We start from the raw sequence: 21,396 nt of genomic DNA, 5'->3' as shown, positions 1-21,396 counted from the left end.
GACAAAGGCATGCTGTATGTTGTTTTCTTGTTCTGCCACAGATTCTTCATATTGTAGAAATCGACAGTAACTGAATGCGTAGTCTTAAGTTACATTTTGATCACAGTTTATCTGCACTTGAGTGATATTTTGTCCTCCAGATTCAATAGGAATTCCACAGTCTATTTCTAATGATGTCATCCATTTATGCAGGTGCATCAGTCATGATGACTCTCAGAAAACATGTGTCCCTCTGCTATTCTCTACAAGGTACGTCTACTTTATACCTCATTGATGACTGTCTGTGCCTGCTCATAATGAGCATTTATCATGCCTCGAGTTGAGAGCTAAATGTTTACAAAAATGATGATGTCCTTAGCCTTGAATGGGTGTACAATCTGGTAGATAAGACATTGTATGGTCTTCTGTTTCCAAGAGAAATGTACATTGAATCTTTATATTCTCAATATTATCACGCAATTGCTGATACATTTGAGCCCACAAATTAAATGTTTTCTGGAAGTTGTTTTATTATTCTACCATATACGACATCATTCAGCTATCAAACAATACTCATTAAATGTCTTGCACTCTTATTTATTTTCACCTTCTCGCTTTCTGTCCAGTGGTGTGGTGCGTGTTGGTAGTGGCTGAGGAGTGGACCGTCACCATTCCTAATCAGATATCCGGCCTGACTGGGTCTTGTATCCTCATCCCCTGTTCCTTCACACACCCCAGCTCTTACAGCCCCAGTAATGTCACCTGGTACCAGTATTCCAAGATGCCTGCTAAATATCCAGTCGTCTTCAGCCGCACCAAACCAGTGGATATCATAGAGCACTACAGTGGTAGAACAGAACTGGTGGGCAGGGCCTCTGATGGAGACTGCAGCCTGATGATCCATGGAATGATGTTAGAACATAACGAACATGATATTTACCCCTGGGTTGATGAGGTCAGCAAGTATGTCTTCGCCTTCTTTCAGTGGAGGGTGACACTGGAGGTTACAGGTAATGAATTATGCAAAACCTGACAAAGGGCTCTTGAAAATGGATTGAGGATGTTAAATGAACCAAACATGAAAAAACACGAATCCAAAAGAAAATGTGTCATAATGTAGTTATTTTGGTCACATGATGTAGATGTTAGCAGACTATTGCGAGGAATGACCGATTGCACAATGAGTGAACCCATTGTTAGTGTCTTAGACTTAGTGTCTCTTGCTATTTCCAGATACAGCACCAAGGCCACAGCTGTCGGTCAGTGAGGAGCAGAGGGAGGGGGGCAACATCACTGTTTCCTGTGCTGTCCTCCACACCTGCCCCTCCTCCCCTCCCTCCCTCTCTTTCAGGGACCAGAGGGGGGTGGTCCAGGGGTACCACACCGAGGAGATACAGGGACGATGGCGCGTCCTCTCCACTATCTCGTTTGTGGCCCGAGCAGAGGATCATGAGAAAGCGGTGGCGTGTAACGTGACACATCCAGGAGGCCAGACAGCTACAGGGGAGGTGGTGCTCGACGTGAGCTGTAAGTCTCAGCTAGAGTCACTCTACTCTCCTCTTACTCTTCAATTTGTTTCTGTTCACTGTATCTTATCATTCAAATTGTAGCATTACATCAACTTTGCCTTTTAGGTTGGGAACATTCTGTGATACAACTTGGGACATAGGAACATCACATTTGAAAATTAGGAGCAATTCCCCGATAATAAGGAATGATGAACTCCATTTAAAGGCTCACTGTGATATTTCCAGCATCTCTCCTTTGCCCCTCTTCTCTCTCAGATGCCCCCAGGTCTGTGAGTGTCTCAGGGGGCAGCACTGTGGTCCAGGTTGGCACTAACCTGTCCCTGTCCTGTGTGAGTGATGCCAACCCCCCTGCCAGCTCCTACCTGTGGTACTTGCTGAGAGATGGCCTGGTCATGCCACTGAACCACAGCACAGAGACCGTTGCGGTCACAGACTTGGACCCAGACGAGAATGTGTTCCACTGCATAGCTATCAACTCTCTGGGGAGGTCCAAGCCCTCCTCTAGTTTTGTGGTCACTGCAGAATGTGAGTTTTAGGTTGATCTGAGGTTTACTGAATGGATATGTGGATTTAGTGACTTGAAATCAAATCTATTCCAATGGAAAAATGGATTAAAAAGAGAACGTGTTTGTCCAGAGATATTCCACCACTTAGAACAATACAAAGTGCAGACCATGGAGGAGAGCGCATTGACTACTACTGCCAAAATATGGACTATGAGATTTTGTTGAATGTGAAGTAGGCCTAAATGTGAACTGTTATTGATAGCTAATGGAACTACCAGTAAACGTATTTCCATTCTCCAGACAAGCCATCTATATTGGCTAACTCCAGCTGCTCCTACCATGCTGGCCAAGTCTTCTGCAGGTGTCAGGCCCGGGCTCGACCAAAGGCCACAGTGCTGTGGATGGTGGATGGAGAACCCCTGTTCCCTGCCTCTGACCCAATCACCTCCCCCCAGAACCAGAACCAGAACCACACAGTGATGGATATCTTGGCTGCAGAGGGCACCTATGAAAATGTGTCTGTCACCTGTCTGGTCAACAACACACATGGCCATGATAAGCTTCTCCTGCGGGTATTTGTGAAAGGTATTCTGAAAATGTCCTCAGTGGTATAAGAGGGTTTCCTTTTGTAATGATCATTATTAGTATGAATTATGTTCAGTGAAATAAATTAGAGATTGTACACTCTGTTGTGACGTTTATGCTTTCCACCACGCTTTTTCTATTCAACATCAATGTACTCGAAGATTATGTCACAGCGCTATTGGTTATTTTACCATACCAGTATTTTCCTCAATTTTTGGTCTTCACCAGCACTACCCACCAACGTGTCAATCAGCCAGCTCCCAGCCCGGCCTCTGGAGGGAGAAACGGTCACTCTGTCCTGTCTGGGTCATGGTCATCTCCCAGTCAGCTCCTATAAGTGGTACCGTGTGTTCGGGGAGCAGGCAGTCCTGCTCAAAGAGGATTCTGGGAGTTTGAGTCTCTCTGTGACCAGAGACGTGGGGCAGTTCCGCTGTTCTGCTCTGAACGAGATGGGAGAGTGCAGTTCAGACACCATGGCTGTGAACGTTGAGTGTGTGTATTATTATGTCATAAACATTTTGTAACCATTTTATAAACCATGTTAAATATGGAAGTTTGCCATAGTCGTTTTGTCATTTTCTCTCTTTCCATTTATCTTACACTCTTTTAGATGCACCAGCTATACTTCCCATCTCCTTCTGTTCTGTGAATGATGGGGAGGTGAGGTGTGAGTGTGTGGTGGACTCTCACCCTGTGGCGAAGATCATTTGGACACCATGGAGCATCCAGGACAATCAGACTCACAACATCACTGACCTGCTCAACTGGAGGATCCTGAGGTCCATTCTCATTGGTCCCAAGGGTGATGACATGGGTGATGTCCTCTGCAATTCAACCAATGAGCATGGGAGTGCCTTCCTCAAACTCCCATTCATTGGTAAGTTTGGCCTCATCTGAGTGAAGGACATAGGGTAATTGGCAAAATGTTAAACAAATCAATATCTAAAGGACAGTATTTGTCAAGCAGAAGTTATACCACATTTACTACAATGTAGTGAAGAGAGTAAGATAAATTGAAAGAGTGAAAATGAAGCTGGAGTTGAAAGATTATTATGAGTATTATCGTATCGAATTGCTTCTGTAGCATCTGGCTTGCCCTAATGTATCCTAATGTAAATCCAGCTGATATTTAATGTGAATGTAGAACATTGGAAACTCCACGTCGTAAGACTGATGATCACTTTGTGGATTTTTCAATAGCAGGTGAAACGTCTGCCCAGCGGTCCCTGTTCTACGGAGGAGTTGGGGGCGTCCTATTGCTGGTACTCTCCTTTGCCACCTTTTTATTTTGGAGATTCTACTCCACCAAGAGGTGAGAATGACAATGACACACCATGAGTTACTGATGAGTTAGGCTTCGGCCTTCATAACCAATATTGAACACTACACTGAGTATACCAAACATTAGGAACACCTTCCTAATATCCAATTTTGCCCTCAGAACAGCTTTAATTCGTTGGGGCATGGACTCTACAAGGTGTCATATGCGTTCCACAGGGATGCTGGCCCATGTTGACTTCAATGCTTCCCACAGTTGTGTCAAGACGGCTGGATGTCCTTTGGCTGGTGGACCATTCTTGATACACACGGGAAATTGTTGAGCGTGAAAAACCCAGCAGCGTTGCAGTTCTTGACACAAACCGGTGCGCCTGGCACCTACTACCATATCCCATTCAAAGGCACTTTAATATTTTGTCTTGCCCATTCACCCTCTGAATGGCACACCTACATAATCCATGTCTCAATTGTCTCAAAGCTTTAAAATCCTTCTTTAACCTGTCTCCTCCCCTTCATCTACACTGATTGAATTTGATTTAACAAGTGACATCAATAAGGGATCCTATATTTCACCTGGATTCATCTGGTCAGTCCATATCATGGAAAGAGCAGGTGTTCTTAATGTTTTGGCCACTCAGTGTATATTGCATAGTCTTCTGTAACACTTCACTTGAAACCTGCAGGTATAATGCATTCTGATAAACATCATGTTTAGTCTAAATTTAGATACATAACCTATTATACGCCTTTTTATAAGACATAACATTATAAAGCATTGTGTTACCCTGTCTTTTCTTTTAAAACTTTTTTTAGGATATTTTGAAGTTTTATGACAGTTGCATATCAGATGGTAGGGTTTATTAGGGATACAGGCGAGATAGTGATTGGCGGAACGAGGGATCAAACCGTGGCCTCCAGGGGATGTATGTTCCAAGGATAGCAGCACTACTACTAGACCAGCTCTGGCAAAGCTGGTCTTTTCAAACAGCTTATATACTACATTTCAGTCATTTCACAGACGCTCTTATCCAGAGGGATTTACAGTAGTGAGTGGATACATTTTCGTACTGGTCTCCCGTTGGAATCGAACCCACAACCCTGGCGTTGCAAGCGCCATGCTCTACCAACTGAGCCACCCAGGACACTAAAAGGGACTTATAATCAATTTCACACTATTATGCCAACCTCATAGTGTGGAAATATATACTAAACACAGGAAAATTAAGTTTTTGACTGCGCTACCCCTTTAAACAATAATGTCAGCGATGTCATCTAATGACTGTGGTCTTACCTACACAGAAGAGAATGCCACCCTGCACTAGAGGAGGTTGAGCTGAAGGGGGCACTGCAGGTGATACACCATGAGCCTACTGACTGCCCAGGTAATACACGCACTCTGATGGTGCCAGAAGAGGACTTCCACTATAATGTGTATGACACTGGGCACAGTGTCCAAGTTTAAAATGGCCGTCTCCTCCTTTGTATAAAGCTGGGAGGTAAATATTGGGAGACGGGAGACATAAAAAAACACACTAGCAACACAGGCCAATAGATATGGAATGATGTTTATTAGAACCAGAGATCAGTGAGAACTGGACTCCAGAACATCTTTGAATGATCATCATATAATAATTTCCTGTGTTTGTTTAGGCAGCCCAGAGGCCCGTGTTCACTGGATTTGAGGTCTATGAGGCCTGGAGCTAAATAACTGGGAGACAGACACACAATCAGTTCTGTTTCACCCTCTGTGTTGGTACAGATCACTGGTATATTTATTTACCATACCATTTTTTCTCCTCAAATTCTGGGCATGAATGTTAATACTTAATTAAGCTCCTTAATGACTGGTCAAACCAATATGTCTGACTGCAAGTTATCTAATATACATGCATTGAAATTCTGTGTAAATAATAATATTGTAATTACTTGGCAACAGATCATTTTGAATAAATTAAATGTGATTATCAGTGCCTGCGATGTCATAATGATACTGCACATGTAGGTTGACATTTTGTGTGTCTGTGTGTGTGCATGTATTTGTGAGTGTGTGTCAATGCGTACGTAAGAGAGAGAGATGGAGAGATGGAGTTATTTTAAGCCTTGCTTGTGGTCATGTGTGGGCTCTGTCTAAGCGTGTATCTGTTCTCATCACCATACCCAGCCCACAGATGACAGTGTGCTCCTCCAACTGAAAGAAAGTGTGAGCTTCAGCATGTTGCATTGACCATCCCCAGTATACTGCAAGCCTCTGCACAACCATAGTTCCAGAACACCAGATACAACAACAGAAAGGGGACCACGGCACACCGGTGGCGGCCTCATTCCCCCAACCCCCCCATCCCCCACTGTCCCATACTATCAACCCAACCCCCCCCTCCAACAGTCCCCATGGTCGCTCAATGGGAAAGAGCCACGTGCCTCTGCGCCCACCAGCTCAAGTGCATTTGTTCTCGCTGCTGATTGTTGTAAAGGATTTTGCCTCCATAGACAGAAAAGCGAAGGGGATAACTTTTTGGAATTCGGCCTAGGGGGTCCTCTTTGACGTTTTGCTCACTCCAGGCTTGCACTCTCTCTCTCTCTCGCTCTCTCTCTCTCTCTCTCTCACTCTTTCCCTGCGGAAGGTTGACACTTAAGAGGGTTTATTTATCCTGAAGAACTCAGGTAAGATGAATCCTGGTACTTTAGCCCCAGTGCTGTTACGTTTTGTTGCCAGATTGGGCCGTTTGAACTGATTGGACTAATAAGCAAGGGTATACAGTAAATCTGTGTGGAATAAAGCATTGTAGCCATGTGGGGCACAGGTGGGCAAAGAGATACACTTCTGTCCACGGAGAAAAATAGCAGAGCTACTGAATGTAAGCATATTTTTCTAAGACTAATAAAGACTTGTCATGAAGTGCAATGAAATGGTTAAGGGCTAATTAAATTGAAATCATTCAGTACTAATCAGAATAAGATAATGCTTAAGTCTCTAAAGATAAATAAGTCAATTACTTTTCTTTAATCATTGCCATTTCATTTTATTTCAAAGTATGCATTAAAATAAATGCAGTCATAACCATTCAGCATTCCACAGATGTTGACTTCAATGCTTGACCTCAAGTAACTTCTATGCAAGCATGTTGAATGTAGTACAACACATGGAATGGATGGCCAAGATGGATGCAAAAGTTATGAGGCATCCTTTAGTTTCTGAAGTACATAGGGCCTTGGTGATTGGTCTGACTGTATTGCAAATAGTATTTACTTTGCATTGAACCCACTGAACTGAATGTTTATTTTCTAGTACCGCCTGGAGGCAAGAACAATGAGTAAGACAGTTAGCTCTTCATTTCCTCAACCGTAAAGGAATCTCTATGGAAGTTTTATGATCTGGAAACATGGAGGTGTTCCAGAGGTGTTATCAGCTTTTATATCCATTATTTGTTGTTGGTTAGTTCTACATGAGCATTATTTGGAGCCGGTAAATACTTACACCACTGCCCATCCTCCACTCTCACTTTCAAATGTGACACTTAGATATTTCAGTATAACCATGGTTGTGGAGTGTTTGTGTATTTTTGTATGTGTTTGAGGTGCATGTGGTGTAGTAGATAGCGTAAGTGGATTGCACAGTGTTACAGAAATGGAACATGTACAGTTCAAAATAGGATCCATACTGTCTCTGTGCAACTATAGAGACACTTTGCCATCCTGTGTTATTTAATATGCAAATAAGGAAGTGATACTGTGTTGTTTCATCTAGTTGCACTGTTGCCGAGTGAAGCATTGCCTGCATTGTCTGATTCTATGCACCATTGATGCTTCTGTCTAGGTTTCTGTATGTTGTGTTTAGTTTGTAGGCATAGTGTGTGCCATTGTGGACTGCAGGCCTGGGGTCAATTCTATTTCAATTCAGTCAACTTTAAACGGCTATTTGTAATTCTGGACATGCAATTCACTTCCTGAATTAATATGGAATTGACCCCAACCCTGGCTGCCTGCAACTTTTTGAGTGCATCCGCAAAGCCTTGCATCGTCCAATGGCTGACTGTATTGCCTGTGCCCCATGGTGTTTACTGTGTTGCCTGTGCCTGATGGCTGACTGTGTTACCTGTGCCCCATGGCTGACTGTGTTGCCTGTGACCCCATGGTTGACTGTATTGACTGTGCCCCATGGTGTTTACTGTGTTGCCTGTGCCCGATGGCTGACTGTGTTGCCTGTGCCCGATGGCTGATTGTGTTGCCTGTGCCCCATGGTTGACTGTGTTGCCTGTGCTAGATGGTTGCCTGTATTGACTGTGCCCCATGGTGTTTACTGTGTTGCCTGTGCCCGATGGCTGACTGTGTTACCTGTGCCCCATGGCTGACTGTGTTACCTGTGCCCCATGGCTGACTGTGTTGCCTGTGCCCCATGGTTGACTGTGTTGCCTGTGCCCGATGGCTGACTGTGTTACCTGTGCCCCATGGCTGACTGTGTTACCTGTGCCCCATGGCTGACTGTGTTGCCTGTGCCCCATGGTTGACGGTGTTGCCTGTGCTAGATGGTTGCCTGTATTGACTGTGCCATTGACCCCGTCCCTCTGCCTTTATGTGAGCTGCAGTGCGTAGAGCCTCGCCGCCACCGCAGTTTCACTCAGGATGCACAGCTTCATGGGAGGGGGTCTGTTCTGCGCCATAGTGGGGAACATCCTGCTGGTGGTCTCGACTGCGACTGACTACTGGATGCAGTACCGCCTGTCAGGCAGCTTCGCCCACCAGGGCCTGTGGAGGTACTGCATGTCGGGCAAGTGCTATATGCAGACGGACAGCATCGGTGAGTGGGGCGCACTGGGGACCCATAGGACCACTGGGACTGCCTGTATGGCATCCATAATAGGAAGTCCCTCAGTTGTCAGACGAAACTCCCTTAGTTGAAGGACATCCTAATATGAATGCTGTACGCCTGTCTTAGCCATGTCCAGGACTACCGAGGAGGTCTGTAATGAAGGAGATGACTGAATGACTGAAATAGTAACAAGTGTCATTAGACTCAGACTCAATAGAATCAATACGTTTTTTAGACTCAATATGTTTTTACAGTTAACTATGGAGGCAACTCATGCACCCGTTGGCCCTAATTGGCTGGCACTAGTTTAGGTGAAAATGAACAATTGGACATTAGACTGAATTAATGGGTCAAGACGGTTTTCACAGGCGTGTGGGCTTGTGACTTTCTCTAATCTTTGAAATTGTATCTGTCCTCTCTTTTTCTTGTTTTATTCCTCTCTCTCTCTCTGTCCTTAGCCTACTGGAATGCTACCCGTGCCTTCATGATCCTGTCGGCCATGTCGTGCTTCGCAGGCATCATCGCAGGCATTCTCTCCTTCGCCCATTTCTCCGCCTTCGAGAGGTTCAACCGCTCCTTCGCTGCAGGGATCATGTTCTTTGTCTCCAGTGAGTCCCACTGGACATTGCGAAGCTAACAGAGTTAGACACAATACACAAATCAGGGGCGTAACTTTGGATTTAAAAGATGGGGGGGATATATATATATTTTTTTTATCCAGTCAGATAAACACTCCAAACAGCCTACCCGACCACTCTGAGACGTCTGCATGGTCCTAAAGCACACCGTAGCCTCGTTTTGTATCACATTCCAATTATAAAACTGGGAGGGACAAAAATGCAATTTCAGAATGTGGGGGGGACATGTCCCCAGTGAAAGTTGCACCCCTGACAGAAATACTCCCAGCCTTAATACACAAATGTAAATTAATCCAGGATAAATCATTATGTCGATGTTTACTGACCCGACCGCTATTTTACCTACAGTTCTATCTACTGTAAATTGGGAGTCCTAATTTGAATGTCTCCTCTCTTACTCTCCGCCAGCTCTCTTTGTTCTGCTTGCAATGGCCATCTACACTGGGGTGACGGTGAACTTCCTGGGGAAGCGCTTCGGTGACTGGCGCTTCTCCTGGTCCTACATACTGGGCTGGGTGGCACTGCTAATGACCTTCTTTGCAGGTAAGAATGATACAGACATAAATATGGATAGAGGGCACACTTGCCAGAAAGTCTGTTTTAGCATTGGCAGCACCATTGAAAGTTTACACCATTTTAAAGATGTCAACTGGGTGGGACTTCCTGTAGGTTAAGGAATGATCATAGAATTCCATCCAGGTCAGCGGGAGGGATCTGCCAAAGAATTATACTCCTGAGAAAACATTCCAACACTGCATGTGGCAGTAAATCACCAACTTTGGCTGTATGCCTGTTTCGACAAAACACAATCCCGCACAGTAGGTGGCGGTATGCTCCTTTTTCGCTTGTTTACAGACCGCCGATAAATGCATAGAAGAAGATAATATTCAACTAGAAAAATGGAGGAGCTGCCCATGCTGTCATGGAAGTGATCAATGGCAAATAAAGGAGTGTGCCCTCTTTTCATTTCTTTATCTATGGATAAGTAATTATTTGAAATCCAGAATGCTAGTTGAATCAAGTCAAACCAAACACTGCAGTATATCATCAATTGTTGTAGTTTTATTGATGAAACATGCAGACAATACTGGTATTTATTGAAAACAGATTATACACTATTCTTTATATATCTCTATGGGAACTACCTCAAGTATCACAGATGCTGGACAGTTGTTGATTTAATTGTCTTTCTTTTGCAGGTATATTTTACATGTGTGCCTACAGAATGCATGAATGCAGGAGAGTGACGGGCCCACGCTAAAAGAGAGAGGAAAGCCAGTGAAAAGATGGCAAAACAGGGACATTTTGGCCCCTGCAATTCCAACATGATGAAATAATCAAGCTTACACCAATAGACATATCACTGAAATATAGAAAATGTACTAGAAAATTGAGAACCAAAGATTAATACATTTTTTTGATTCTGCCTGAGCAGTTTACGTGTCATTTTAATAAAGCTGTAACTCTCTTAAACAGTAAAACATTTACACTCTTTCTTACATTTAACCTTAAAACTCTTGAGTACAGGAAGGTCTTTGCAACACAAATATGTTAGCAGATTCATGCCAATACAAATGGAGGTTGAAAAGATGTAGCATTATGTGTCAATTCAAATGGGTAATACAGAACATACTCTAACCAAACAAATGAATCATTTAAAAGGAATAACAACCAAGCTTCCCATAGTGTGCAATTCAAAAGGGTAACAGAAGCTACTGTGATGAAACAAATGAATCATGTATGAAGTGCTCACTGTTGTAAATGGAATATAAACATTTTAACATTTAAAGATGAATGGCTAAAAAGGTACAGTTCACAGAAATGTGTAAAACACAATCTACATATTATCTTGAAATATACTGTATATAGCTGGGTCGTTCCATGAATAGAGTGTCTTTTGTAATTTCAATAAAACACTAATTTAACATTAGGATCACATATATCTATGCTCTAACTAAACTAAGCATTTTTTAAATGATTTTTTAAACAAATTCTAATAGCAGTGTGTTTTCATTAAAATCCCCATCTTGACATGTCCCATGTCATGTTTGTTCACCTTCTACGAAGATTTGAATCTACTTAATTACAAGATTTTCACCATCATTGTATAGTCCTAGTTATTATGTTGCTTTGGTAAAGTAATGTCTGAAGATTTTTACTTATTTAATGTAATTGAATGAGACATTTACATTTGTCCCTCAGGTTTATGTTCAACCCTGTAACATGAACTTAACTCTCATTTTAATATGGTAAAACTATTCCTTTTTAAATTATTGATTCGAAAGAAAAATGTAACATCTAATAACATACCCATATCATAGTGTAAAAGCAGGTGAGCTGGTTGTACTCTTTTAGGCAATTTTCTGGTGTTTTGTGCTGGAAAACTGAGTGCGTCAAGCATAATGCGTAAACCCTGTGTTACCCATAGATAGATAGGCTAGAAATGTTTTTAACAAGTTACTGTAAATTTTTTTTGTTGAACTTGCATTCAATTGCCTCCCATTGTTGCACACAACATGCTTTCATTCCCCCTGTCACAAAGGGAGTTACGATTTAAGATGAAATTGTTAACCCTATTACGGTCAATCCTGTCCCTTCTCCTTTTGGCCCGAATCTGCTCTTGTGCTTTCACTTTGGATTGCAGCCTGACCCTGTCGTAGTCCCAGCATCTTGCAGATGTATATCTTGGTAGTGATGCGGAAGGTGGATGAGGAGAAGTAGAAGATGATAGGGTCCAGGCAGGTGTTGAAGGCGCTGAGCAGCAGGGTGTAGTATCTCCACGAGGGGCTGGAGTTTGTGTAGAAACCCAGCAGATGTGAGAAGTTGTAGGGCAAGACACACATCAGGAACACGGCCAGAGTACCCAGCGCCATCCCGATGGCCTTCTGCTTCTGGCCCGGGCTGATCCTTGGGCGCATGTACAGGATACAGATACAGCGGAGGTAGCAGAAGATGCAAACCATGAGAGGAACCAAGCAAAGCACGATGAAGAACTCCAGACGCACCGGGAGGATGATGGCCAGCTGTTTTTCGGTAAAGTTCTCGTAGCAGACGGAGGAGTTGCTGGGGGAGTGGTGCTGGATGATGAACACAATGCTGCAGTGGGCCATGGAGAGAAGCCAAATGATTGCGCTGACCACCACAGAATAGAAAGGTTTGTGGAGCAGGCGGTAGGTGACGGGGAAGGCCACCGCCAGGTAACGGACCACACTGACAGCCATCAGCAGGAGAGAACTGGTGTAGATAGTGGAGAAGAAGGTGAAGGAAGTGATGGAGCAGAGGAACTTGGGCAGGTCCCACAGCATGTTGGAGGCCGCCTCATGCATCTTGAGAGGCAGGAAGAAGAGGAAGAGGAGGTCGGACACGGTCAGGTTGAGCAGGAGGATGTCTGTGGGAGTGGGCTTGTTGTGGATCTTGACGCTGAAGGCGTAGAGTGCCAGGATGTTGGCAGGCAGGCCCATCAGGAAGATGATGATGTAGATGTACAGAATCACCTCACTTCTCACCCCGAACATGGCTCTGAAGCTATAAGATAAACAAATAAAAAAAATAACACAAATTCAGGGAGTCCACTTATCATATATTCAAAATATAAAAAGTAAGTTGTTTTCAATGATCAATGTATTTTCATTACAATATCTCAGCAAATGTCTTAATACCAATGAAGGAATCATAATCTTCTTATAGCTACATCCTCCCCACAGTAAACTTGTAGCTCAACAGTGAAAAACTTAAAGGGAGAAGCATAACACATTCTTAATTCCAAATGGTCATAACCTACCTGGCTGTAGATGTGTATTTCTTTTCAATCAGGAATTGGAGAGCTCAGCTAAGTGCAGTCAAGCTTCCTTAGGAGGTTGTTATATTGGTCAAAACAGCAGAATGTGCTATTTTAGTTTTCAATTTAAGATCTGTTACGTGCCAGCATATATAGTAGTCAAGCAGACCTGTCTGAGGTCTGTGTCATCTGAGTATACTGCAGACGCATTGAACAGTAGTCTGCAAACATGAGGATGTGAGAGCGCATGGTAACTATTAACTAAAATGCAAAACATTGCTGTGTTTACATCTGATATTACAAATGTGTAAGAAGGAGTGAAATAAAGGTGTCATTGTACGCTGATGATTCATGTTTTCTTTTAAATCCACAACTTGAATCCCTCCACAGCCTCATAGAGGATCTATATATATTTTCTAACCTCTCTGGATTACAACCAAATTATGATAAATGTACTATATTACGTATTGGATCACTAAAAAATACAATTTTTACATTACCATGTAGTTTACAAATAAAATGGTCTGATGGTGATGTGGATATACTCAGAATACATATCCCAAATGAAATAAATGATCTCACTCCAAAAAAATGTAATAGAAAGTTAGCAAAAAAAGATAAGATCTTGCTACCATGGAAAGGTAAATACCTGTCAATTTGTGGAAAAAATGACCCTGATTAACTCTTTAGTATTATCCCAGTTTACCTATTTGCTTATGGTCTTGCCTACGCCTAGCGAACAGTTTTTTAAATTATATGAGAAAATAATATTCCATTTTATTTGGAATGGCAAGCCAGACAAAATTAAACGGGCCTATTTATATAATGAATATGAATTAGGAGGACAGAAATGATTAAATATTAAAGCATTTGACCTATCACTAAAAGTTTCAGTCATACAAAAATGTAACTTAAATCCGAACTGGTTCTCTAGCAAACTAGTAAGATTGTCTCACCCAATGTTCAAGAAGGGACTTTTTCCCTTTATTCAGATTACAACCCCTCACTTTCAGGTATTTGAAAAGGAAATCATCTCCCAAATATCACTATTTCTAAAACAAGCCATAGAAAGTTGGTTACAATTTCAATTTAATCCTCCAGAACAAATATTGCAACACATATTGTGGTTAAACTCAAATATACTAATTGATAAAAAAAACATTATATTTTTTAGAAAATGTTTAAAAAAGGTATAATCTTCATAAATGATATTATCGGTAGGAATGGTGGAGTTATGTTGCACATGCAGCTAACAAAAAAATATGGAAATGTCTGCTCTACCCAAATTTTCAACCAAACAATTGCAGCATTACCACAAAAATGGAAGAGGAAAGTGGAAGGAGGAAAAAGTAAGGAACTTGTCTGTCGGCCTTGCATTAAAGAACATAATTGGTTAAAGAAAATTGTGATAAATAAAAAAGTTTACCAGTTTCATTTAAGGACCAAAAGATTGACAGCCGTCCCATATAGATTGCAAAATAGTTGGGAAGAGATTTTGACGTACCGATCCCATGGCATAGTGTTTATGAACTGATACGCAAAACGACGCCGGATTCAAAACTTATAATTTTTCAATTTAAATTATTATATACAATACTTGCTACCAATATAATGTTATTTGTATGGGGGATAAAATCTTCCCAGCTCTGCAGATTTGGCTGTGAAGAGACAGAATCATTAGATCATTTGTTTTGGTACTGTCCATTTGTAGCTTGTTTCTGGACACAGGTCCAGGAATGGCTGAAGGATTGCAATATTTGCATGGAGCTGACCCTGCAGATAGCACTACTGGGTGATCTGAAAAGTCATAGTCAATCGATCAATAATATAATAATACTTTTAGCAAAGATGTTTATTTTCAATTCACAAACTGTAGAAACAATGAGAATAGAAAGGTTCAGAACATTTGTAAAACATCACAGTACAGTTGAAAAATATATGGCAAATAGAAATCCAATATGGATGGTGTTAAGAGATAGATGGGAGGTGTTGAATGGAGCTGAAGGATGGGACTAATAACAACAACTAATAACAACAAGATAACTAGTGTAAGACATGCTGTGTCCATAATAAGTACAGTGAGGGGAAAAAGTATTTGATCCCCTGCTGATTTTGTACGTTTGCCCACTGACAAAGACATGATCAGTCTATTTAATGGTAGGTTTATTTGAACAGTGAGAGACAGAATAACAACAAAAAAAACCAGAAAAACGCATGTAAAAAAATGTTAAAAATTGATTTGCATTTTAATGAGGGAAATAAGTATTTGACCCCTCTGCAAAACATGACTTAGTACTTGGTGGCAAAACCCTTGTTGGCAATCACAGAGGTCAGACGTTTCTTGTAGTTGGCCACCAGGTTTGCACACATCTCAGGAGGGATTTTGTCCCACTCCTCTTTGCAGATCTTCTCCAAGTCATTAAGGTTTCGAGGCTGACGTTTAGCAACTCGAACCTTCAGCTCCCTCCACAGATTCTCTATGGGATTAAGGTCTGGAGACTGGCTAGGCCACTCCAGGACCTTAATGTGCTTCTTCTTGAGCCACTCCTTTGTTGCCTTGGCCGTGTGTTTTGGGTCATTGTCATGCTGGAATACCCATCCACGACCATTTTCAATGCCCTGGCTGAGGGAAGGAGGTTCTTACCCAAGATTTGACGGTACATGGCCCCGTTCATCGTCCCTTTGATGCGGTGAAGTTGTCCTGTCCCCTTAGCAGAAAAACACCCCCAAAGCATAATGTTTCCACCTCCATGTTTGACGGTGGGGATGGTGTTCTTGGGGTCATAGGCAGCATTCGTCCTCCTCCAAACATGGCGAGTTGAGTTGATGCCAAAGAGCTCAATTTTGGTCTCATTTGACGACAACACTTTCACCCAGTTCTCCTCTGAATCATTCAGATGTTCATTGGCAAACTTCAGACGGCCCTGTATACGTGCTTTCTTGAGCAGGGGGACCTTGCGGGCGCTGCAGGATTTCAGTCTTTCACGGCGTAGCGTGTTACCAATTGTTTTCTTGGTGACTATGGTCCCAGCTGCCCTGAGATCATTGACAAGATCCTCCCGTGTAGTTCTGGGCTGATTCCTCACCGTTCTCATGATCATTGCAACTCCACGAGGTGAAATCTTGCATGGAGCCCCAGGCCGAGGAAGATTGACAGTTATTTTGTGTTTCTTCCATTTGCGAATAATCGCACCAACTGTTGACACCTTCTCACCAAGCTGCTTGGCAATGGTCTTGTAGCCCATTCCAGCCTTGTGTAGGTCTACAATCTTGTCCCTGACATCCTTGGAGAGCTCTTTGGTCTTGGCCATGGTGGAGAGTTTGGAATCTGATTGATTGATTGCTTCTGTGGACAGGTGTCTTTTATACAGGTAACAAGCCGAGATTAGGAGCACTCCCTTTAAGAGTGTGCTCCTAATCTCAGCTCGTTACCTGTATAAAAGACAGCTGGGAGCCAGAAATCTTTCTGATTGAGAGGGGGTCAAATACTTATTTCCCTCATTAAAATGCAAATCAATTTATAACATTTTTGACATGCGTTTTTCTGGATTTTTGTTGTTGTTATTCAGTCTCTCACTGTTCAAATTAACCTACCATTAAAATTATAGACTGATCATTTCTTTGTCAGTGGGCAAACGTACAAAATCAGCAGGGGATCAAATACTTTTTTCCCTCACTGTATATACAGTGGGGAAAAAAAGTATTTAGTCAGCCACCAATTGTGCAAGTTCTTCCACTTAAAAAGATGAGAGAGGCCTGTCATTTTCATCATAGGTACACGTCAACTATGACAGACAAATTGAGATTTTTTTTCTCCAGAAAATCACATTGTAGTATTTTTTATGAATTTATTTGCAAATTATGGTGGAAAATAAGTATTTGGTCACCTACAAACAAGCAAGATTTCTGGCTCTCACAGACCTGTAACTTCTTCTTTAAGAGGCTCCTCTGTCCTCCACTCGTTACCTGTAGTAATGGCTCCTGTTTGAACTTGTTATCAGTATAAAAGACACCTGTCCACAACCTCAAACAGTCACACTCCAAACTCCACTATGGCCAAGACCAAAGAGCTGTCAAAGGACACCAGAAACAAAATTGTAGACCTGCACCAGGCTGGGAAGACTGAATCTGCAATAGGTAAGCAGCTTGGTTTGAAGAAATCAACTGTGGGAGCAATTATTAGGAAATGGAAGACATACAAGACCACTGATAATCTCCCTCGATCTGGGGCTCCACGCAAGATCTCACCCCGTGGGGTCAAACTGATCACAAGAACGGTGAGCAAAAATCCCAGAACCACACGGGGGGACCTAGTGAATGACCTGCAGAGAGCTGGGACCAAAGTAACAAAGCCTACCATCAGTAACACATTACGCAGCCAGGGACTCAAATCCTGTAGTGCCAGACGTGTCCCCCTGCTTAAGCCAGTACATGTCCAGGCCCGTCTGAAGTTTTCTAGAGTGCATTTTGGATGATCCAGAAGAGGATTGGGAGAATGTCATATGGTCAGATGAAACCAAAATAGAACTTTTTGGTAAAAACTCAACTCGTCGTGTTTGGAGGACAAAGAATGCTGAGTTGCATCCAAAGAACACCATACCTACTGTGAAGCATGGGGGTGGAAACATCATGCTTTGGGGCTGTTTTTCTGCAAAGGGACCAGGACGACTGATCCGTGTAAAGGAAAGAATGAATGGGGCCATGTATCATGAGATTTTGAGTGAAAACCTCCTTCCATCAGCAAGGGCATTGAAGATGAAATGTGGCTGGGTCTTTCAGCATGACAATGATCCCAAACACACCGCCCAGGCAACGAAGGAGTGGCTTCGTAAGAAGCATTTCAAGGTCCTGGAGTGGCCTAGCCAGTCTCCAGATCTCAACCCCATAGAAAATATTTGGAGGGAGTTGAAAGTCCGTGTTGCCCAGCGACAGCCCCAAAACATCACTGCTCTAGAGGAGATCTGCATGGAGGAATGGGCCAAAATACCAGCAACAGTGTGTGAAAACCTTGTGAAGACTTACAGAAAACGTTTGACCTGTGTCATTGTCAACAAAGGGTATATAACAAAGTATTGAGAAACTTTTGTTATTGACCAAATACTTATTTTCCACCATAATTTGCAAATAAATTCATAAAAAATCCTACAATGTGATTTAGGGCGGCAGGTAGCTTAGTGGGTAAGAGCGTTGTGCCAGTAACCGAAAAAAAATGAAAATTACAGGCCTCTCTCATCTTTTTAAGTGGGAGAACTTGCACAATTGGTGGCTGACTAAATACTTTTTCCCCACTGTACGTTGACTGAGAACACATTCTCATTTACAGCAATGACCTGGGGAATAGTTACAGGGGAAAGAAGGGGGATGAATGAGCCAATTGGAACCTGGGGATAATTAGGTGGCCATGATGGTCAGATTGGGAATTTAGCCAGGACACCGGGGTTAACACCCATACTCTTACATTAAGTGCCATGGGATTTTTTGTGACCACAGAGAGTCAAGACACCCGTTTAATGTCCCATCCGAAAGACGGCACCCTACACAGGGCAATGTCCCCAATCACTGCCCAGGGGCATTGGGATATTTTTTTTGATCAGAGGATAGAGTGCCCTCTACTAGCCCTCCAACACCACTTCCAGTAGCATCTGGTCTCCCATCCAGGGACCGACTAGGACCAACCCTGCTTAGCTTCAGAGTCAAGTGAGCAGTGAGATTCTAGCAGGTCTCTCTCTAGTCTACATTATTGTCTGTGAACTGGTGACTGTCTGCCCCGTAATACGGCATCCATATTAGGAAGTCTTCAGTTGTCAGAAAAAACTCCCTCAGTTGTGTGTGGGTTAACTTGTCCCTCTATGTCTCTAGTGTTGTTTCAATCTGTTATGAAGACACCAGGGGAGCTGTTCCTTCGCTTCCCAGTCAGGATCCTCTTCATGGTGGCTTGGAACGTGGAGGAGGAGAAGTAGAATGTCACAGGATCCAGAACGGTGTTGACCGTGGTCAGGAGCAGAGCTTAGAGCCGCCACTCCACGTCGTCTTGGATGATGAACCCCTGTACATGGGTGACATTATAGGGCAGGAAGCAGACAACAAAAACCAGTAGGGTCCCCATTGCCATTTTGACGGCTCTCTTCCTTTTCTCTGCATGAAGGTTGGGGGTCCTATTGAGGATGAGGATGAATTTCAGGTAGCAGAACACACAGACCAGCAGTGGCACGATGTATAGAACCATACACAGCTCCAAGCGCATGGGGAGCACCACCTTCAGCTGCTCCTGGGTGAAGTTGTCATAGCAGGCATAGAAATCAGATGAGGTGAGGCCCTCATCCATCGCTGACTGGTTCTCCATGATGTAGATGAAGCAGAGGTGGTCCGAGCTGAAGAACCACACCACTAGGCTGCTCAACACTCCGTATAAGGGCTTGTGGCCGAGCCTGTCCTGAATAGGGAAGGCCACACACAGGCAGCGGTCAACACTGACCACCATCAGCAGGAAGGAGCTTGTGTAGATGGTGGAGGAGAAGAAGACGAAAGAGGTAATGTTGTAGAGAGAGCTGGGGAGAGTCCAGACCATGCCGGAGGCTGCCTCATGCATCTTGAGGGGCAGGAAGAGCAGGAAGATGAGGTCGGACACAGTCAGGTTGAGCAGGAGGATGTCTGTAGGAGTGGGCTTTTTGTGGATCTTGACGCTGAATGCATAGAGTGCCAGGATGTTGCCAGGCAGGCCCATCAGGAAGGTGATGTAGACAGACAGAATTACCTCACTCCTCACCACCATGGCTCTCAACTGAGGACCAGCAGAGAACGACAGAAACTATTATCTATATTTGATCATATAGCACACAGTTTTAGCTGAAAAATTGTCAACTTTAAATTAAGATCAACTAAACTCAGCAAAAAAAGAAACGTCCTCTCACTGTCAACTGCGTTTATTTTCAGCAAACTTAACATGTGTAAATATTTGTATGAACATAACAAGATTCAATAACTGAGATATAAACTGAACAAGTTCCACAGACATGTGACTAACAGAAATTGAATAATGTGTCCCTGAACAAAGGGGGGGTCAAAATCAAAAGTAACAGTCAGTATCTGGTGTGGCCACCAGCTGCATTAAGTACTGCAGTGCATCTCCTCCTCATGGACTGCACCAGATTTGCCAGTTCTTGCTGTGAGATGTTACCCCACTCTTCCACCAAGGCACCTGCAAGTTCCCGGACATTTCTGGGGGGAATGGCCCTAGCCCTCACCCTCCGATCCAACAGGTCCCAGACGTGCTCAATGGGATTGAGATCAGGGCTCTTCGCTGGCCATGGCAGAACACTGACATTCCTGTCTTGCAGGAAATCACACACAGAACGAGCAGCATGGCTGGTGGCATTGTCATGCTGGAGGGTCATGTCAGGATGAGCCTGCAGGAAGGGTACCACATGATGGAGGAGGATGTCTTCCCTGTAACGCACAGCGTTGAGATTGCCTGCAATGACAACAAGCTCAGTCCGATGATGCTGTGACACACCGCCCCAGACCATGACGGACCCTCCACCTCCAAATTGATCCCGCTCCAGAGTACAGGCCTCGGTGTAACGCTCATTCCTTCGACAATAAACGCGAATCCGACCATCAACCCTGGTGAGACAAAACCCAGACTCGTCAGTGAAGAGCACTTTTTGCCAGTCCTGTCTTGTCCAGCAACGGTGGGTTTGTGCCCATAGGCAACGTTGTTGCTGGTGATGACTGGTGAGGACCTGCCTTACAACAGGCCTACAAGCCCTCAGTCCAGCCTCTCTCAGCCTATTGAGGACAGTCTGAGCACTGATGGAGGGATTGTGCGTTCCTGGTGTAACTCGGGCAGTTGTTGTTGCCATCCTGTACCTGTCCCACAGGTGTGATGTTCAGATGCACAGTGCAGGTGTTGTTACACGTTGTCTGCCACTGCGAGGCCGATCAGCTGTCCGTCCTGTCTCCCTGTAGCACTGTCTTAGGCTTCTCACAGTATGGACATTGCAATTTATTGCCCTGGCCACATCTGCAGTCCTCATGCCTCCTTGCAGCATGCCTAAGGCACGTTCACGCAGATGAGCAGGGACCCTGGGCATCTTTCTTTTGGTGTTTTTCAGAGTCAGAAGAAAGGCCTCTTTAGTGTCATAAGTTTTCATAACTGTGACCTTAATTGCCTACCGTCTGTAAGCTGTTAGTGTCTTAACGACTGTTCCACGGGTGCATGTTCATTCATTGTTTATGGTTCATTGAACAAGCATGAGAAACAGTGTTTAAACCCTTTACAATGAAGATCTGTGAA

General features: G+C 43.5%; 2 protein-coding genes and 1 pseudogene across 3 annotated transcripts; 2 read left to right on the top strand and 1 right to left on the bottom strand.

Annotated features, from left to right (window-relative positions):
* Positions 1 to 170: 170 nt before the first annotated feature.
* LOC311113527 (myelin-associated glycoprotein-like) lies at positions 171 to 5,339 on the top strand (the record flags this gene model as incomplete). The annotated part of the gene is made up of 9 exons (XM_084156769.1): positions 171 to 249; positions 606 to 989; positions 1,213 to 1,506; positions 1,764 to 2,033; positions 2,315 to 2,599; positions 2,828 to 3,091; positions 3,210 to 3,476; positions 3,800 to 3,911; positions 5,177 to 5,339. The coding sequence occupies 9 exons, from the start codon at positions 171 to 173 to the stop codon at positions 5,337 to 5,339; spliced, it is 2,118 nt and encodes a 705-aa protein (XP_084012895.1).
* Positions 5,340 to 8,491: 3,152 nt separating this feature from the next.
* On the top strand, positions 8,492 to 10,583 carry LOC311113624 (lens fiber membrane intrinsic protein-like; the record flags this gene model as incomplete). The annotated part of the gene is made up of 4 exons (XM_084156885.1): positions 8,492 to 8,672; positions 9,143 to 9,292; positions 9,731 to 9,865; positions 10,522 to 10,583. The coding sequence occupies exons 1-4, from the start codon at positions 8,498 to 8,500 to the stop codon at positions 10,581 to 10,583; spliced, it is 522 nt and encodes a 173-aa protein (XP_084013011.1). The 5' UTR covers positions 8,492 to 8,497.
* A 1,321-nt stretch (positions 10,584 to 11,904) lies between these two features.
* LOC311108548 lies at positions 11,905 to 19,872 on the bottom strand (annotated as a pseudogene). The gene is made up of 2 exons: positions 18,916 to 19,872; positions 11,905 to 12,858 (listed from the first exon to the last, which is right to left on the bottom strand). The product of its transcript is annotated as an uncharacterized misc_RNA (transcript).
* Positions 19,873 to 21,396: the final 1,524 nt, after the last annotated feature.

Source organism: Coregonus lavaretus (assembly GCF_964263955.1).
Source record: "Coregonus lavaretus genome assembly, chromosome: 3".
NCBI classification, from domain to species: Eukaryota; Metazoa; Chordata; class Actinopteri; order Salmoniformes; family Salmonidae; genus Coregonus; species Coregonus lavaretus.
Note: the sequence above shows the minus strand (reverse complement) of the source record. Positions and strands in the feature narration are given on the sequence as shown.